This window comes from Rhagoletis pomonella, unplaced genomic scaffold (genome assembly GCF_013731165.1).
Source record: "Rhagoletis pomonella isolate Grant_MI unplaced genomic scaffold, Rhpom_1.0 Rhpom_scaffold_00013, whole genome shotgun sequence".
NCBI classification, from domain to species: domain Eukaryota; kingdom Metazoa; phylum Arthropoda; class Insecta; order Diptera; family Tephritidae; genus Rhagoletis; species Rhagoletis pomonella.
Window position 1 is genome coordinate 4,950,975 of NW_023458567.1, and position 17,071 is coordinate 4,968,045.

The window sequence follows — 17,071 nt, forward strand, 5'->3', positions numbered from 1 at the left end:
GAATTTCGATAAAATATCAGACTATTTAAAATTTTATTGACGAACTCTACTTGCCTTCCGCTTCATCTTCTTGTATGGTACTTAAAGTAGTACTCGGCGAGCTTTTTGCCTCTTTGGAGCGCCGCGCACGTATACGTTCACTGCCCATTGAGCTGGCAATACTCGCCAAATCATCATCCTTTTCCTCCTGATAAACGAGGTAATAAAGAATTATGTATGTTTGGAAATAATGATAATAAAATGAACAGACTCTCCCCACACTCACCTTATCCTTCATCGAACTTCGCGTTACACGACGCTTCGGTGTGCCTGAAACATTACTTAGGTGTGATGAAATCGATTCGACATCATCGCTGTCCTGCACAGTGGACCGCGAGCTACGGCGCTTGCTGACGCGCTTCGGTATGGGTGGTGATATGGATGCACCACTGCGCGGTCCCACTGCCGGTGCATTTCTGCTAAGTGCAGCCGATTTCTCCATTATAGCCAGTTGAGTACGTGTCAAACGACGCGCCGATGAGTATAAGGCGGTTTGTGCGTCATTTTCACTTGTTTTAATTGATTTTTCAGTTTCACGTTCGTCCTCTTCTAGTGGCTGCGCAGCATACAGGTTTTCGGTGTTGGCACTCTTTCTACGCGTTGTTTGTCGCAGCGCTTTAGGTGTACCCACTTCGCTATTTGCAGCATCGGTCGCAGCAGTGCTACGGCGCGTACGCCGGCCACTCGGCGTAGACGGTTGCTCCGAAATACTGCTCGATATTGAAGAGCGGCGCGTGCGCTTGGCTTGAGACGTCTGTTCGCTACCGCTTACAACCGACGAATCTAATTCGCTCTCGGCAGAATTGAGACGCATGCGCGAACGTGTGCGCGTTGAAGGTGAGTCCACTACTGGGGTGCTTTCGTTGATGGCATCGAGCAAATTTGAGCGGCGACGGGTGACAATTTGGGCAGGTGGTGGCACCGATGTGCCTCGTATTGCGCGCACGGGCGTACCGCCACTTTCATCTTCATCATGCGGCATGGATACACCGCGCACACTTCGTCGCGTACGCGGCGTGGTGGTTAGAGCAGCGATTTCTTCTTGTGCTGAGCTTGCGCGTACGTTGCGACGACTGATACCGCGCGTTTCTGGCGTGCCTACAGAAATCTCTTGCTCTTGCTGGACTGTGGTCTGGGGAGGCATCGAGATACCGCGAGTATTGCGACGTGGTGTAATAATTTCGTCAACTGGTGTGCTGATAACCGCATCTGCTGGCGGTGGCACAGAGGTCCCACGGCGACTGCAACGTGTACGCGTAGGAGTATTTGCTTGCCATTCTTCTGTCTCCTTTGTCAATATGTTTGAGGAAGTGTGTGAGCTTTTAGAAGCATTCTTTTCGTTGGCCTTTTTCGAGGCGGCTTGTTTTTCAGTAACTGAGCTATTGCTCTCCAATGCTTCCTTTATGGGTATCGGGCTTTGCGACGATTGCGTAGACTCTTGTTCAGTGTCCGGCTTCGCTGGTTCAACAATCGCTTGGCCAATATTTTCAAATTCAACAGCTTTTGTTGCAACTTTAACCGACGAATTTTTCACTGCAGTTGTATTTGCTGCCTCCGCTTCAACTTCTATTAGTTCGGCCTCACTGAGATCGCATTCCTCCACGTGGAGAGTGATTTGCTCCTCCTCAATCGGCTCGTTTTCAGTGTTTTCTGAACCTTCCCGTTCTTCGCATTCCACACTTTTCTGCCCTTTTATTTTTGGCACTCCTGCTGCAACTTTTTCTGTATCTTCGGTTTCATTCATCCGCAAATGGATTCGTGCTTGCCCTTTTGCCTCGTCTTTTTCAGTTCCTTCTATATCCTTCGAGCTCGGGACATCATTTGCCAATTCTATTTCAGCTTCTTCATGTCTATCCTTATTTGTGATACATATTCCCACCGCAGAAAAATGTCGTGCATCGTCTATCTTTGGCACATTTCTCTGAATACTTTCATTGGACTCTTGGACACCTCCGAATTTGTTCTTAGCATACACAGAGCAGGTTGGTTTTTCTTCGTTGTTCAATGTGTCTTGTACTAAGTTCTCTGGTGGTTTTGTAGTAAAATTCGCACTTTGTATAACGGCCTTCTTAGAAGTGCTGGCAGTTTCCATTTCAAAATTTAACTCAATTTTACGCTCCTCCCGAAATTCAAGACTTTCGCTTGTCGTCTCCGCGCCATAATAAAACACATCACTGTCCAGCTCCTCGTAGACCTCTTTCGTGGTTTTTGTGTATGCGCTAACGTTTAGCTCTTCAATTGTGATTTCAGCGTCTTTTTGCATAAAGACACTCTTGCTGAAGTAGTTGCACCCAACTTGGCTTCCTTCCTCGGGATGTTGTTCATCACCGGACTCCTCAAAAACAACAGTTTCGCGCATCGCCAGCTCTTCATAATCAGCACAGCTCGAAACGGCCCCTTCAACTACGAATCGGACATCGCTTTCCACTGAAGTGGAAGAATTACTACCATGTAGAGATGTATCTGGGCTTGCCTCCTGGGTATCTTGTGCTTGATTTGCGGTTTTCGGCTCCTTGCCTACATCCGCACTATTATCTTCACGTACTACAGTAGGCCTGGCGATTGGTTCACTTGTAATATCTCGGGATTTCTCGCTGGCGCTGTTGTTGCTCTCGTCGTCAAGTTCGATGGACGATACATCATCGATAGAATTCTCAACCGAGTCATTTCTATATTCATCCGCGTCATCTTCATCTTCATTCTCGCTTTCTTCATCATCATCAACTTCTTCCTCTTCGTCCTGTCCGTCTTCATATTTCTCGCTATCGTTTTCAGATTCGGAATCCAATGTCTCATTTCCATCATCTCTTTGGATCGACGATGCAGACGACGATAAAATAATCACATCGCCGTCACTGCTGTCGGCAGCAGCCTGATTTTTCGCGGCTCGTTGGTTCTCATACAAAGCTACTATATCATTGGAGTCTTCACTACTGTTAACGTCCCCATCGGATCCGTGTTGCACGGCTATGCCAAGTGCATCGGCGTACAAGTCAGAGTCAGCTCCCACAGCATTGCTTGCAATTTCAGCGTTTTGTGATTGCTGCTCTTTAAATATATCATTTTCGTTTTCTGTTTCTGTTTCCATTTCCAATTCCTCATCCATATCCATCACTTCAACTGTTTCCATAACTTGCAGCACAGCTGCGTTCTGCTTAGCGCCATCCGCTTCTGGGCCAACAGTCTGCTTCATAGTACCTTGAGATTTTACCTCGGCTAGCGTGTACTCATATGAGCTCATCTCTAGCGTTGTATTGGCGCGCAAATGTTGCGCTGCTATCGTTGGACGCCCAAACTCACCAGCCGCCGACTTCAATTGTGTATAAGCCGTTGGTTGCTTTGCCGCTTTGTCGACTTCGTCTGCTTCTGACAAGCCGCTTTCCATTTCCACACTGAAGCTTCCCACTATGGTGCTGCATTCAGAGAGCTTGCCGCGTGGAACGTGCACTTTTTGATCTTCGAAATTGAATTTAGACTGAGTGGCACATATTTTTGACGATGAGCTAAATGGCGCAAAATCTTTGCTAGCCAAAGACATTACGGACTTGATTTGGAAGGTGGGTTGGCAGGGTTCAGCTGCATTGGAAGAAGTCACAGCAGTTGAAATTCTAGAAGTAACGCTAACATAACCACTGCTCAGCTGATTTTGAATATCGCTCTGTGGTGGTGGTTGGTTTCCTTGCTTTTGTTCCGGCAACTGTCTTTCTGGTGTACAACTTTGGCTGCGTTCGGCTGAGAGACGAGCTAGTGGCTTACGAGGCTGTGGTCCACTAAAGTGGAATACTTTTGATGTGCTTGATTCGTTGGCCGAAGATATGATTGCAGCTGTTGTCGACGCTAGAGGTGAGCAAGCATTTACCACGAGTAGGGAGTTGTTGTACGAAGAATGCGGTGAATAGAAGTCTTCATCTTCCCCCTCCTCCTCCTCCCGTTCCTCCTCCAGGGAAACATCATTGCTCTTAGAAGCATTCGACTCTACTGAGACAGCGCACTCAACCGCATTTTGTTTGGTTCTAGAAGAATCGACGCAGGACATGGGTTTTACATGCCTCACTTCAATGAGCACTTCGTCCACAGCGTCGTCTTCTAACATTTCAATGTCCTCCTGTGTCACTTCATTCGGCGCTTCCGTTCCTACCTCAATCACGTCAGCCGTCGCCACACTGTCGTCAACTTCATCAATAACGACCGTTGTAGTCACTATTCGCCGCTTGGCTTTCACTCCATCATCGTTTTTGCCAACGAAATGTTCGATGCGGTTCAACTTTTCTTGTGTTATTTTACTCGCAAGGGCAGTTTCTTTTTCCTCTTCTATTTCCGTAGCCGGCAGTTTGAAGCGCAAATACTTGCTTTCGTCTATGGCACTGAGTGCCCGATCACTCCTTTCCGGTGTGTTGCATGTCTTGAGTATGCTATGCAGCTCCGAAGTAGCAGACGGCGGCATGCTCACACCGACACGGCTGTCACTAAGTGTAGACAAGCGTCGACGAGGCGTTGTTAATGGTTGCCTTAGAAACTCTGTCGCAACAGCCGTTTTACATGGTGTCGTCAACTCGCCCTTCTCTGCTTGCGATTCGCAGGCAGCTTGCAAATCAAAACCTCTTGCCGTCAAATGGCCCGACGACTTGTTCATCTGCATGAAGTGACCAAGGTCTTCCACAACTTCCTGCCCCAATAAACGACGACGTTTACGCGATTGAGTCACCGCCGTATTCAATGTTGTGGGCATATCAGTTGGCGCCTCATCCAGCTCCATTTCACGCTCCGCCAGCGTGCGTTTTTCAGTCAATTTGTACGGCTGCGGATATGAGACACCACTTTGAGCATAATGCTCCATTTGTAGGTGGCACGTTTCTACTTGCGGCTTACGCAAAAATGGCGCATTATTAGCGCTGAGCAGCATGGAGGCGGGCTTAGCGCTACGCTTTCGCTCATCCTCCATTTCGCCCCAATAGTAGGTGGCAAAGTGTGCACTTAGCGCAGAGCTATGATAAATGCCACCAAGCAAGTTATTCGCATTCTGCTTAATGAGCTGGCAACTTAGTGGCACAGGCGAACGGTTATCCGCCTCCCTATGCTTGATTTTATTTTTAATGCGGAAGTAAACATCTGTCAAACCTTGGGTCACTGGCGCCATTGTGGTATTGAAGGCCGACAGCACTAGCGTCGGCGTATCGCTGGTACCGATGACGCCACTCTCATTACCGTAATTTGTGCGCAAATTCTTCGCACGCGACAACTCATCCAAATATGAAACAGCCTCGATGTATTTGGACCTTTGAAGCAGATACACGAAATGCAAGTTCTCGGCGCCGTGGGTTTTGCTACTTCGTAATATGCTCTGCAACAGGTGACCTTCCCGTTCATTGAGTGCTAAGTCGCGTATGACGCCATATTTGCCAGCGCAGAGGCAACATTTGAAGAAAAGTTCCAGCAGGGAGTCATCTTGTTTGGTGCGCGCAAAATGGAAAGCTTCTGAGACTAGATCGCTGGCCAGCAAAGTTTTGAGTTTAAGTAAGGGCGAGATGAGATTAGGCCGCGCTTCAAGTATGCGCAACGCAAAATCGGACGCGTTTTGGGTAAGCAACGACTCAATGAGCAGTTCCAGCATCCATTGGTTGTAGGTTTGATTATTGTTGAAGGGCGATATGAATTCGTCAACAGCGGGCTAGAAAAAAAAAAATAAATAACATTAGCTGTGCAAAAGGGCTTCGAGAATTTTGAAAAAAAAAACGAGAATTGGCCTCACGTAACAAGCGCTTCAATTTTTTTTTATTTTCACAAGGCACTTACCATAAAGAGTCCATGGTCTAGATTCCAAAACGATTGCACAGTCTTGATCAAGGCAGCAGTTAGCTTAAAAACACTCGGAAACTTCACAAAGCTCTCCACAACCGCCTTGTGAGCACGCTCATCGATTGTCATGTGCAAGTCCAAAAAGAAATACAACAAAATAGCGCATTTATTCTCGAATTCTACTTCTGGTACAAGCAAAATGCGCAGCATGGCCTCAATGGTAGGCGGTGGATAGAGGCCATTGCCGCCATTTTCCAGCCAACATTCACGCAAACTATCGCCCTTACATTCGTGCGCAATGAGCGCATCGATGAAAAGCAAGCGACAGCTGCCAGTCTTTTTTGAGATAAAATTTTCATTGATACGCGCGAAAAAGGTGCGTCTGCGCGCATATAAATTCTTCAAATCATCATAAGGATATTGAATAGCACTGGTGTTGGATGAGTTCGTATTGACAACACCTTTGCCCCGGGCATGTGGCTTGCATGGGCTACCGTTGTTGCGATTATGCAGAATTTCTGGTAGTAAACCGATGTTTAGTAGCCACAGCAACACATCTTGGTACTCTGAAGCCATGCGCATAGATTTGTGTTGTGCCTCAAGGTTGAGGAAAACTAGAAGACGTAATTTTTCGGGTGAATATTCGAATGAGTTAGTTTCCTGATGTTATCCCTTCTTACCTTTGTCGGGTATATACCGCTTGCCTGTGGACAGCACCTCACCCAACAAATCGGCTAGCAATTTCAGCTGGCGCGTCAAGTATCCCAACTCTTTTTGCTCACGATGATCCAAAGGATAGCCGGCGTAATCGAAAAGGCCTTTTGAAAGGTCATTACAGCGCGTTTTGATATCCGTGGCACGCTTCCATATCCAATCGGTAAGCGTAGAGAGTGAAATGCCCGTGGTGGCAGTGAAATTGGAGCCCATAAAACTGCCATCTGCCCAACATTTGGCGCAATCTCGCAGGATACTATAACAGTTGTGCTCCAATGCGACTGATAAGATGGTTTCATAGATGGCAAGCTGAGGGTATTTTTTTGTATATTAAAAAAAAAAAAAAAAAAAATTTTAAACTTTCATTTATTTACCCGAGAGAATGTGGAATCCAGTCCTAATTCAGTAAACTGCGGCAGCAATCGCGCACGCAATATTTCTCTGAAATACATATCAGGTTCAAGAAAAATGCTCGAATTACTAGCGCGCAATATGTTTATGATTTTGTTTTGTGCACCAATCCACGTATAACCAAGCGTGCTATCTTGCAATAGGAGCACAAAATCTGCAATGATAAAGCCACATTCATGTCTGAAATGAAGGGATATATGTATATAAATTATTATTCGTTAAACCCACCAAAACTGAGCGAATTCGGATAGAAGTGTTCTTCAAAGCGTTGCAACGAGTTAAAGTGCGCGACAGTGCTGGGGTTGAGGTAAGCGCTTTGAGCGCATTGTCGCCCACTCAACACATAACCGGCCAGATAACTGGGACACTTCTGCTGCGTAATGCTATAGGGCATTTCCTCTTTGTACCATTGATTCAAATCGAATATGAGTAGCTTATTCTTCTCTTCAAATGTGGAATACCAACTGAGCGCACACAAACAATAGCCATCTTCGTCTGTGTGTGTGGCATTGGTGTCACCATTTGCGCTGTTATTGAAACTACTATTATGTATTTTGCTAATTGACTGACAGCCAATGGCGATACCCTTAGTGCCTTCCAAGGGAATTTGTAGACGTGCTGTACTCGTTAGAAAAGACTGCGATAGAAATTGTAAATTTTTTTAGAAGAACGATATATGTATGTACATACATATGTACTACGTATCTGTGCCGTTCATTTAAAGTAGCTTAAGTGGCTTTAGATGGTTTGACTTAAATTAAAAAATAATAAATTTCCCTTGAAAATTTTTAAGTTTATATTAAAAGGGCATCTTCAACTACACCTCTGGCTAGTTAAACGTCAAAATATTGTTTGGGAACCCAATGAAATCTTGCTTTAAATGGAAAAGGGCCTATCCCGACTTAGGCTACTTTAATTGAACGGCATAGATACATATATAAGTATGGCTTGAGAGCTCTAGACACCTCGAAATAGTAAAAGCCATCCTTCTCCGGTAAGCGTTTTTCATAGATAAGCGTATGCAGCACAGCACTTAAATTTTCTCCATTTTCATGCATCGCAAAAACGTAGAGGCAATGGCGTGGATCATCCAGGGGTTCTAGATAAGTTAACTTCACCACAGGGGCCATTAGTTGTTGTGGTTGTGGCGTTGTTATGTAAAATATTTGCATTTCTGCCAAATCGTAAAAGGCCAAGCGCCCATCTTCGAGACCGATTGCTAGACCCAGCGCCAAATCGATGGGCAGCAGACATTGTACAGAGCATGGGGTGTCGATGACTTCGAAGAGAAGCAAAAGAGAGAAAGATGTTATTTATTGCGAAATCACTAATTAAAGGTAAGGAAAGACCTGTGACCCTCCCATCACAGTCGGGTCTACGCTGGCGGAACCACTCAGATTATTTTCATACACAAGGCTGTCAAAAAACTTCTATTTATTTGCAACAACAGCCTTTGTACAATTTTTTTTATACAATTCTTATTGATAGGGGGTTCTATGTTATTTTGCATGTTAGCGCCGCAAAAATTAAAACAAAGGTATTTTAATGACACCATTTACTAATTTGCGAGTAGGTATGTAAGTACAGTAATAAAATTAAATTTTTATAATTTTTTGGGATAGCTTCTCGTTAAAATTTAGCTAAAAGGGAAACTTCCATTTCATAAACGACTGAGAAAAGTTCATAGTTTTGATTCAGTTTTTTATAAAAATTTTGATTTTCCTTTCTTTTATAGTTGTTTTTAATAAAATTTCTATAAGGTATATTGTAAATTTTTTCGAAAATTAAATTATAATTTTACTTATTTTATTTTATTTTTTTTTTAAATACTTATTTTTTATCATTGTACAAGGTTGCATCACTGCTTCCAAACATTTCTCATGTTGATCGAAATTTCTGATATTTGACATTTGGTAAAAGCAACCCTGTAGTTAATTTTTATGTTTAAACAGTGTGGCTGCAAAGCGTTCATGCTGCTACTACTCCACTACTACAAAAACGTACTTAAATGCACTTTTGTTTGACTCGTTGTTGAAAACGAGGGAAAATATGTGAAAATGGCTTTTAGGTAAAAATATCATCTACTTTTAAGCCTATTCGTGATGTCAAAAATGTATTTTAGAGAAATTTTCAACAGTCCGAAGAAGAAAAATTCATTAACATATGTTACTACTTATTAGACCTACTACTTTTTTCTACTGCAAATTGCAACTAGCGCCATACTTTTTACAATGTAACGCACCGAAGCACTGACAGCGGTAAATTGTGGAAAAAAGGTGAGCCTAGTGGTAAAAATTTTGGTTGTGCGTGCAGAGGGTAATGTAATGCTTTAAGTTTTTAAAGTTTTTTTGTGAATTTAGCAAGTGCAAAATACTTAAAAAAATCGCGCTTCCACTTGAACATTCCCCCATCGAACCAGAGTTGTTGAAGCAAATTAAAAAGGAAGCAACAAAAAAATTTACAAACGCTGCCGCATTATTGCGAGAAAAAATATACATATGTGTATTTAACAGTGGCGCCACTACGAAGAGGGTGTCACAACTTGAGCCAGTATTTTTATAGGGGATGCGTGGCTGCGGCTAGCAGTGGCAGTGCGATAGTTACCGACCATGTCAGCCACTCTTTTGTTGTAAAGGTACGTATGTATGTGTGTGCTGGTTTTGCTGCGACTCTGCGTGTGTTTAAAATTTATATTTTCTCTGTGACAAGCCAAAATGCTGGGTACAAATTTTTTCTTTACTTTTTTTAATTTCGTTATTTTAGTTTTACATTTCATAAATACCGAAAGAATTACTTTTTTAAAATGATGAAAATTCATTATTTTTTGCAACTTTTTAATAATTTCTAATTAATTTTGTAGCAAAAATGAATGATACATATGTACACATATATGTATGTACATGAATGATACATATGTACACATATATGTATGTACATGAATGTGACATCCTACATATGTACGTATGTACTTATTTATGCACATAAACCATACTATTTCTATAAATTTCTTATTATAATAAACAGGTGTTGCGTATATTATATTTAAAAAAAAAATTCCTTTTGGTTGCATGAATGTATTTACATATATGTATGTTCATACATATATATATTTTTTTTAATTCCGAATTTACTAAAAACTGTAACGCTTCACTTTTGTTTAAATAAACTTTACTATAATAAAAGTTTAAAAAAAGTTGTACATTTTTTAAAAGAAATCCTTCCAAACTTAAATTTCATGTTTTCCCTGTTAGAAAAATATTCCCTTAAAGCTGCATTTACACGGGTCGATTTCTGTGGACTGAAAAATCGACCAAACAAAACACTTACATTTTATGGTTGAATTGCCATTTACACGGGTCGATTTTGGTTCAATGACAAAAATCGACTCGTGTAAAGGCAGCTTTACACGTTCAAAAGCAACACAGCATTTTGACTTGTGGAGAAAAAATTAAAATGGCAGACATTTTTTCGGCACAATATTCACGTATTATTTTCTTGTACTAGATTTAAAAGCAACTGGCTCTAAACAAATAGTATTAAAATATATGCATATATATGTAAGAGTATTGAACATTTTTTCCCATTTTTATTTTTAAGTAACTACGAGTTTTTTGAAGAAAAACTACTACAAAGCTACTAAAAGAAAGCGCAAATAAACACACAGGTCAAATAGAACTGATTACCTGCTCAATCGTAGGCAGCATGATGGAACCGGCAGTGTTACAAGAACAACCACAACAAATGAATGACTATAAACAAAAAGTCAATAAAATGCAAAAATTGCTGCCCTCTTTGGAACAGTACATTGCGAACGTAACTTCTCAGAATGAAAATGCGGAAGAGTTGGAAAAATTAAAACTACTACGGGAGCTGTTGTTGCAGCAGGAGGTTGTGGGTGACAGGTATAAACAAGCTTAAATGCCAATTACCTAGTGTAGTTGAGAGCTCACTGTACTTTTATTTACTTTTAATGAACTTTGCAGATTGACACTTGGTGAACTGGACAGATATGAAGTGATGCTAAAGGGTGTAGCGAATACACCGCTGTTGACGTCGGCGTCAACGTTGGTTTCCAATGCTTGTGGTGATGAGGTAAGTGCTTCAGAGGAAAGGGTTTAAATTTAGATATGTGCTTTTAATGCGTGTAAGAATGTTTATTAGAGGGAAACTAAGTAAATTTAAAAATATATTAAGATCAAGGAATTTGGAACCTACTACTATTTAAACCAAAACAACATTTAAAGTAGAAGATCCAACAAAGGCACGACCTTCACCCATCTGTGTAATGGATAAAAAAAGGCACGACCTTCACCCATCTGTGTAATGGATGAAATTTAAGGTGTTAGGAAATATTTCGCGAGTGGGTTGACTGAAAAATACTGGCCATGATATTTTTAATTAAACATTCAAAAATTATTATTTTTTAATATTGCACTCATTTGTTTAATGAACAAATTACATATATACCAATCGGAAGCGTAAAGCCTATAGAATGTGTTAAACAGGTGAGTGAAAATTACTAATATTACCTACATGTTCATACCTGCCAACCCGATAGGTAGGCCAGGAAAAAAATAGACAACCCAACGTTTTCATATTCTATAGGCTTAATATTTTCGATTTGTACATAATATGTTCATTAAACAAATGAGTACAAAATTAAAAAAATAATAATTTTTGAATATTTAATTAAAAATATCCTGGCCAGGATTTTTTTAGCCAAACCACTCGCAAAATATTTATTAACACGTTAAATTTCATAGAACAAGAAAAATTTCATCAGTTAAACAGATGGGCGAAGGTCGTGCCTTTGTCGGATCTTAGAGTATTACTTAATTGTGTTGTTGCTTCTGGCATCGAGTGTGACTCTCGCCTTCCTAAATTTTTCATGCTTCTAGAGGCAACGGTCCATCTTTTACTTGTTCACAATCGCTTCTTTTTATAAAAACCAGTAGTTTTTAAGCAAAAAACAAAACTTACTTCAATTCTTATATAAAAAATTAAGAGTAGGTAACGTTAAATTCTTCGCGATTCAATGATCGAATCTAAACCAAATTAGTATGGGATCACTTCTGAGGTACCACCTTTCCTTTAAAAGTTATTGAAATCGGTTAATGTGGTCCAAAGTTATGCGGTAACATACCTAAAAAAAAATATTGCGACGAATTGATAAGTTAAAAAATGAAACGATTGTTTTTAGAAGAAAAATTAAAAAAGTAATAAAAAAATTAATTAATGGAAAAATTAAAATAAATAAGATTTAAACAAATGCATTTGGAAAACTTATTCTTTATTCTATTGTACTAATTTTTATTAATTTTTACTTTTTTTTTTAATTAAGGACACGACATCCAATGTATCAGCAAGTAAAACGGCCCTTGAGGCCAATATTGATCTTCCTAAGAATGGCGATATTGATAAAAACTTCAATTCCAATGAAGTAGAGGGGAAGGAATCGGAAGGTGTTGTAAACGGTCTTACACTTCCAAACGAATGTGAAAAAAGTGAGGAAACGTGTAATGAAGGGAACGGAAGCCGAAATAAAGAGAGTGAAAGCTTGGGAAAAGAAAATAAAAGCTCCGATAAGGAGAGGGAAAACTCAGATATTGGCGAGACAAGCAAAGAAATTACAGGTTCAATAAAAGATCAGGAAGAAAATGTTTTACAATCATGTGATGAAACACCGGGCCAACAAGACTTGGTTGATGATGTCTCGGATTCAAAGCAATTAGATGAAAACTCCCAGATTTGTGAGAAGAAAAATGAAGTTACAAATTCAAATAAAACTGCCCGCAAACAGGAACTAAAAGAGCAAAACTATAAAGACGACCATCAAAATAATGATAAGTCCACAGATACTACTACAACAGAAGCTCTCGACCACTTCGAAGCGCCAGAGGATATTGAAGAGATTGAATACGAAGATGTCGAATTGATTAAAATACCCGAGAGCACCGCGGAAGATGAGATGATTTTACCTGATTCTGCTGATGAAGCGGAATTCTCGGCACATAAGAGCGATGATGAAGTGGAGGAGGCCGAAGAGGAAGAAGAGACGGAGGAGGAACAAATTGGGGAAAACCAAGTTGAAGAGGAAGAAGAGACAGAGGAAGAACAAGTTGAAGAGGAGGATGAGGAAAATATCAACGCCTGCGTACATAGTGAAAACGTAATAGATAAAGCTGAAATAATAAAAAACAACCAAGATATGAATGAAACTGCAGTGAGTGATAAAAACGAAACCGCACAGGAACAAATAGAAGTAATACAAGGCAGCGATAGCAATAAAAGGGATTCAGAACACACTAAAGATGTCAATGAAAAAGTTAACGAAGATACAGACGATGATGAAGCACAAGTGGAAGAAGCCACAATTGAGGAGATCAGCGAGGCGCCTACTGGCAGTAACGAGGAGAGTTGCGCTTTACCAGCCGAGTTCGACGTTGAAATTGACAGCCAGAGTGATGCTGCCGTCGGGGTAGGAGATGTGCTTCAAACAGACGATCCACTTGGTCAAGCAGATGTAACAAACGAAGCGGACAATAGCCAGGAAACTAGTAATGAAACTGCGGCGATACGCACTACTGAGCACCAAATCCTTCAGCAGCCGACCGACGTAGCTGCCGAGACAGTGTCAAATGAAGATCCAAACGTTGATGATGATGATGATGATGATGTGGAAATCATCGAGTCGCGTAATTCGCCTATTTGTCTAGACACCGACGAGGAAAACGATAAAGAATTCGGACCGAAATCAGCTGGCAACAATAGCCTACTGAGGGAGGTACAATCTACGCAGAGTCTTTGTAAGCGGCAACATACTCGGGTACCTAATCGCAGAGATCAACAGGAAATTACTATTAAAACCGCGAAATCGGTAACGGAAACAATTGAACTACTCGACAGCTCCGATGAAGATGGCGCTAACTGCAGTAATAACCCACCGAGAGGCCGTAAAAGCCGCACAACCCTGCGGCCAACTCTCACAAGAACTCTGGTTAAAATGCCAACTCAGCAAGTGCGTATGGGTAAAAAACGCACGCTTCTACCAGCGGCGCCAGCGCAAAAGCCGATCAAAATAAGTAAAGTCATGTCCGGCGGTGCAGTACCGGAGGCTTATCGTGCATTCCTTTCCGAAACGTCGTCCCCACCGCGTGCTTCAGCAGTAAAGTTACCAAGAAGTGTGTCGTTATTCCCACCTACCAATTTCACCCCTACACCACAATCAAACTTTTTGAATGCGGTCAACCTGTTACCAGCCTCTGCTACGTCCGGCGATAATCCACTCGCCTTCTCTGCAATGCTTTCAAACAAAAATATTATCATACCGAATGCTTTCTATGCCAACCGCCGCACCACAGCCAAGGACAAGGAGAAAGATAATCAAAAGGAGAGGATGGAAGAACCTGCTGCGCCCGAAGTCTCGCCTTCGGCTTCTTCAAAAAGCGTCCCCAAATCAACGCAAGTGTTAGTGACGCAACAGCAAGAGCGCGTCTACCGCGAATGGTTGGACGGATTCATAGACAATTTCGCCAACCCACAACAGATCGCGTCTCATTCGTGCCTGGTGCTGATGCAGAGTGCACTCAAATATAAGGTTTTCGCGCGGATCAAAGACTTGCGCACATCGCTCAATACAAAGGCGTACACGTCAAATTGTACAGCTGATGGACAGTTAACGCGCGAACTACGTAACGCTTTTTACACAGATGACTGCCGTCTGTCTATGGAGGGCTTGCGTTTTTGTGCAGGCGCCTGCACACAAATCGGCATCCACGTAACGCTGATGACCGATGCACGTACGGGTCGCATAACAACGCGCACGAGTTCATACGATGAGCTAATGGCAAAATATGTCAATGGCGGCGGGGTTATGAGCGATGACAAACGAAAGCGGCATAAAGGCGATGAGGAATACACACCAGCCAAATACTATGAGAAAAAGGTGGAAGAGAGTTTGCCTAGTCGGGGCGAGAGACGTAAATCATTACGTCAGCATCGTTCCCGTTGCTATGACGAAACGTTTCTCTATGAGCCAGAGGAAGCTGAGGACGACGAACCGCCGCCAGTAGAGAAAGAAGCCTCAACTAATAAAAGACGACAGGAAGATCAAATGATGGCGTTGGTCCAACGCAAGGCAGAGGAGAAACGGCTGGAGGCGAAACGCCAGCGGCAACAACAAGTGAAATCCTTTGAAAGTGCCTATTTAGAAATGTTTGCCAATTCGTTGCAAGCCAAAAATCTGAAAGGATCTACCGCCGCGGCAAAGAGATTTAATGGTTAGTGCATACAATAAGGTTGATTTTTAAATAAGCAATTAATATCACATTGATATTTTTCTTCCAGAGAGTTCATCCAAAAGTCGAAGCAGCAATTCCACGGACTCGACAAACAATCAAATTGTCATCGATGATGATGACGAAGATAGTCTCGTAGACGGTGAACCACGTTCACATCGCATTTACAAGGTTGTACCGACACGCCTGTTAGCAGCGGAAAACTCGGATAGCTCATCGGATGATGAGCCTAGACCAAAGCGTGGCCGACCGCGCAAGCAGGACCTGAGCAACTTGAAACCACAGAAAAAAGCAGCCGAGCCGGAGCTTATCACTTGCGATAGCACATCGAACGATTCGGTGTGTGATGTAAATGATATGCCTGCACCAGATAGCAAAGCGCCCAAGAACATAAATCCCAACTGGCACGCGGCCAACGGTGATTGGTGTATCATTTGTAATAAGCGCAAGCCACGCGTCGTTTCCCACTATGTCAACGAACATCCCGCTTGTGAGGTGTACAATTCACGCATTCCGAAAACGGCTTTGGCGCAGCTGCGCAAACAAGGTGGGCAAGTGTGTGAGAAGAGTCATCCTTACTCGTACGCCCAAGATCATTATACGGCGAATTGTGTTTTCTGCAATAAGACTTGCTGTTTTCAAATTAACTATTGGTATCGGCACTATGCCATACACACAGGCGAATATGCTTTTCGTTGCAGTGGCTGCAATATACGGAAAACAACAGTTACGCTCATGAAGAATCACATTAATCAGCCATGTCCCAGACGCGGCAGGCTTATCCAAGAGTATGCGTACGACCTACGCGTCAACAAAATTAAAATGCACGTGTGCAAGCTTTGCAATTACATGCAATTGCATAGGCGTAATGTGCTGAAGCATCTCCGAACGCAGCACGGCTTGAAGCAGATTAAAGCAAAAAATATCGAAAGTGTCATCTTGCTTCGTATGCCAGAGACCGAAGAAGCAAACAGTACGCAAGAGATTAACGAGTTCATGGATTTGAGCAGCGGTGGCGATGAGAACAGCAGCCAGATGGCTATGACCTTTAATTATGACAACTTTGACGAAGCGGGTGCAGTCAATATGTGGGACGACGGTGATCCGACAGATGATTTATCATATATGATATGCGGAATGCTCGATGTGCAAATGAGGGATGATGGCGAGTAAACGACGGAGCGAATCGAATGTCAATTTATACTTTTTTCTCTCTGCGCTCTTTCGTATTCTAATTAGCGAGACCCTTGAAATATTTTTCATTTTTACTTTAGTTCGTAATTGGAATATGTTTTTGTTTACTTTAATAATTCATGAAATAACTTTTATCTTTAAACGTTAGCATTAAAAAATTTACAGTCAATCGGTGAAGTTTACAGCTCTTTAGTTAGTGAGTAAGAGATATTTGCAAATCAACTGACTATCGAAAAAGAGTAAGTCTCTGTTTAAAACATTTAAGGAACTAAGGAGTTTCTTTCATACACTTGAGAAAATCAAAAATAAACTCTTGACTAAACAAATACTAATATACATATTGATTTTCTGTATAATCGTATTTTTTGGTATACATATATATGTATGTCGAAACTGATTAGTGGTAATAGCAAATAGATACATATGTATGTAAATATGTACATACATCTATCGATATTGACATCATTTCCCTGTAAACCAGGAATCTCAGCGCAGCATTTTGTAGCTTAGAAACAGAAGCTAACGAGGTTGGTCTGGCGGTGAACGAGGACAAGACAAAGTACTTCCTGGCAACACATAAAACGTCTTCGCGTATTGGGACACAAGTAACTGTTGGCAGT

General features: G+C 41.8%; 2 protein-coding genes across 4 annotated transcripts in view; one reads left to right on the forward strand and one right to left on the reverse strand.

Moving 5' to 3' along the window:
• Positions 1 to 17,071, reverse strand: part of LOC118748571 — a 34,941-nt gene that overhangs the window by 15,326 nt on the left and 2,544 nt on the right. The window contains exons 3-9 of one of the 2 annotated variants that reach the window (XM_036483102.1): positions 7,926 to 8,239; positions 7,189 to 7,597; positions 6,924 to 7,114; positions 6,516 to 6,858; positions 5,833 to 6,449; positions 266 to 5,707; positions 55 to 187 (exon numbers count right to left, since the gene is read on the reverse strand). In XM_036483102.1, coding sequence (XP_036338995.1) covers positions 55 to 187; positions 266 to 5,707; positions 5,833 to 6,449; positions 6,516 to 6,858; positions 6,924 to 7,114; positions 7,189 to 7,597; positions 7,926 to 8,239 — 7,449 coding nt within the window. Of the gene's footprint in view, positions 1 to 32; positions 188 to 265; positions 5,708 to 5,832; positions 6,450 to 6,515; positions 6,859 to 6,923; positions 7,115 to 7,188; positions 7,598 to 7,925; positions 8,240 to 17,071 lie in introns of both variants that reach the window. The other variant, XM_036483103.1, reaches the window with a different exon arrangement.
• LOC118748572 lies at positions 8,985 to 16,787 on the forward strand. 2 transcript variants are annotated; one of them, XM_036483105.1, is made up of 5 exons: positions 8,985 to 9,595; positions 10,558 to 10,862; positions 10,944 to 11,052; positions 12,302 to 15,239; positions 15,307 to 16,787. In XM_036483105.1, the coding sequence occupies exons 2-5, from the start codon at positions 10,663 to 10,665 to the stop codon at positions 16,428 to 16,430; spliced, it is 4,371 nt and encodes a 1,456-aa protein (XP_036338998.1). In that variant the 5' UTR covers positions 8,985 to 9,595; positions 10,558 to 10,662; the 3' UTR covers positions 16,431 to 16,787. The 2 variants fall into 2 exon arrangements, with proteins under 2 accessions (XP_036338998.1, XP_036338997.1); XM_036483104.1 differs by lacking the exon at positions 8,985 to 9,595 and adding an exon at positions 10,130 to 10,444 and having other exon boundaries at positions 15,307 to 16,430.

Bases quoted from the DNA above. Each gene is read 5' to 3' on its own strand.
- LOC118748572 (XM_036483105.1), top strand. From the start codon at position 10,663: ATGATGGAACCGGCAGTGTTACAAGAACAACCACAACAAATGAATGAC. The intron at 11,053-12,301 runs GTAAGTGCTTCA...TTTTTAATTAAG, and splicing joins CCAATGCTTGTGGTGATGAG to GACACGACATCCAATGTATC. The intron at 15,240-15,306 runs GTTAGTGCATAC...TTTTTCTTCCAG, and splicing joins CGCGGCAAAGAGATTTAATG to AGAGTTCATCCAAAAGTCGA.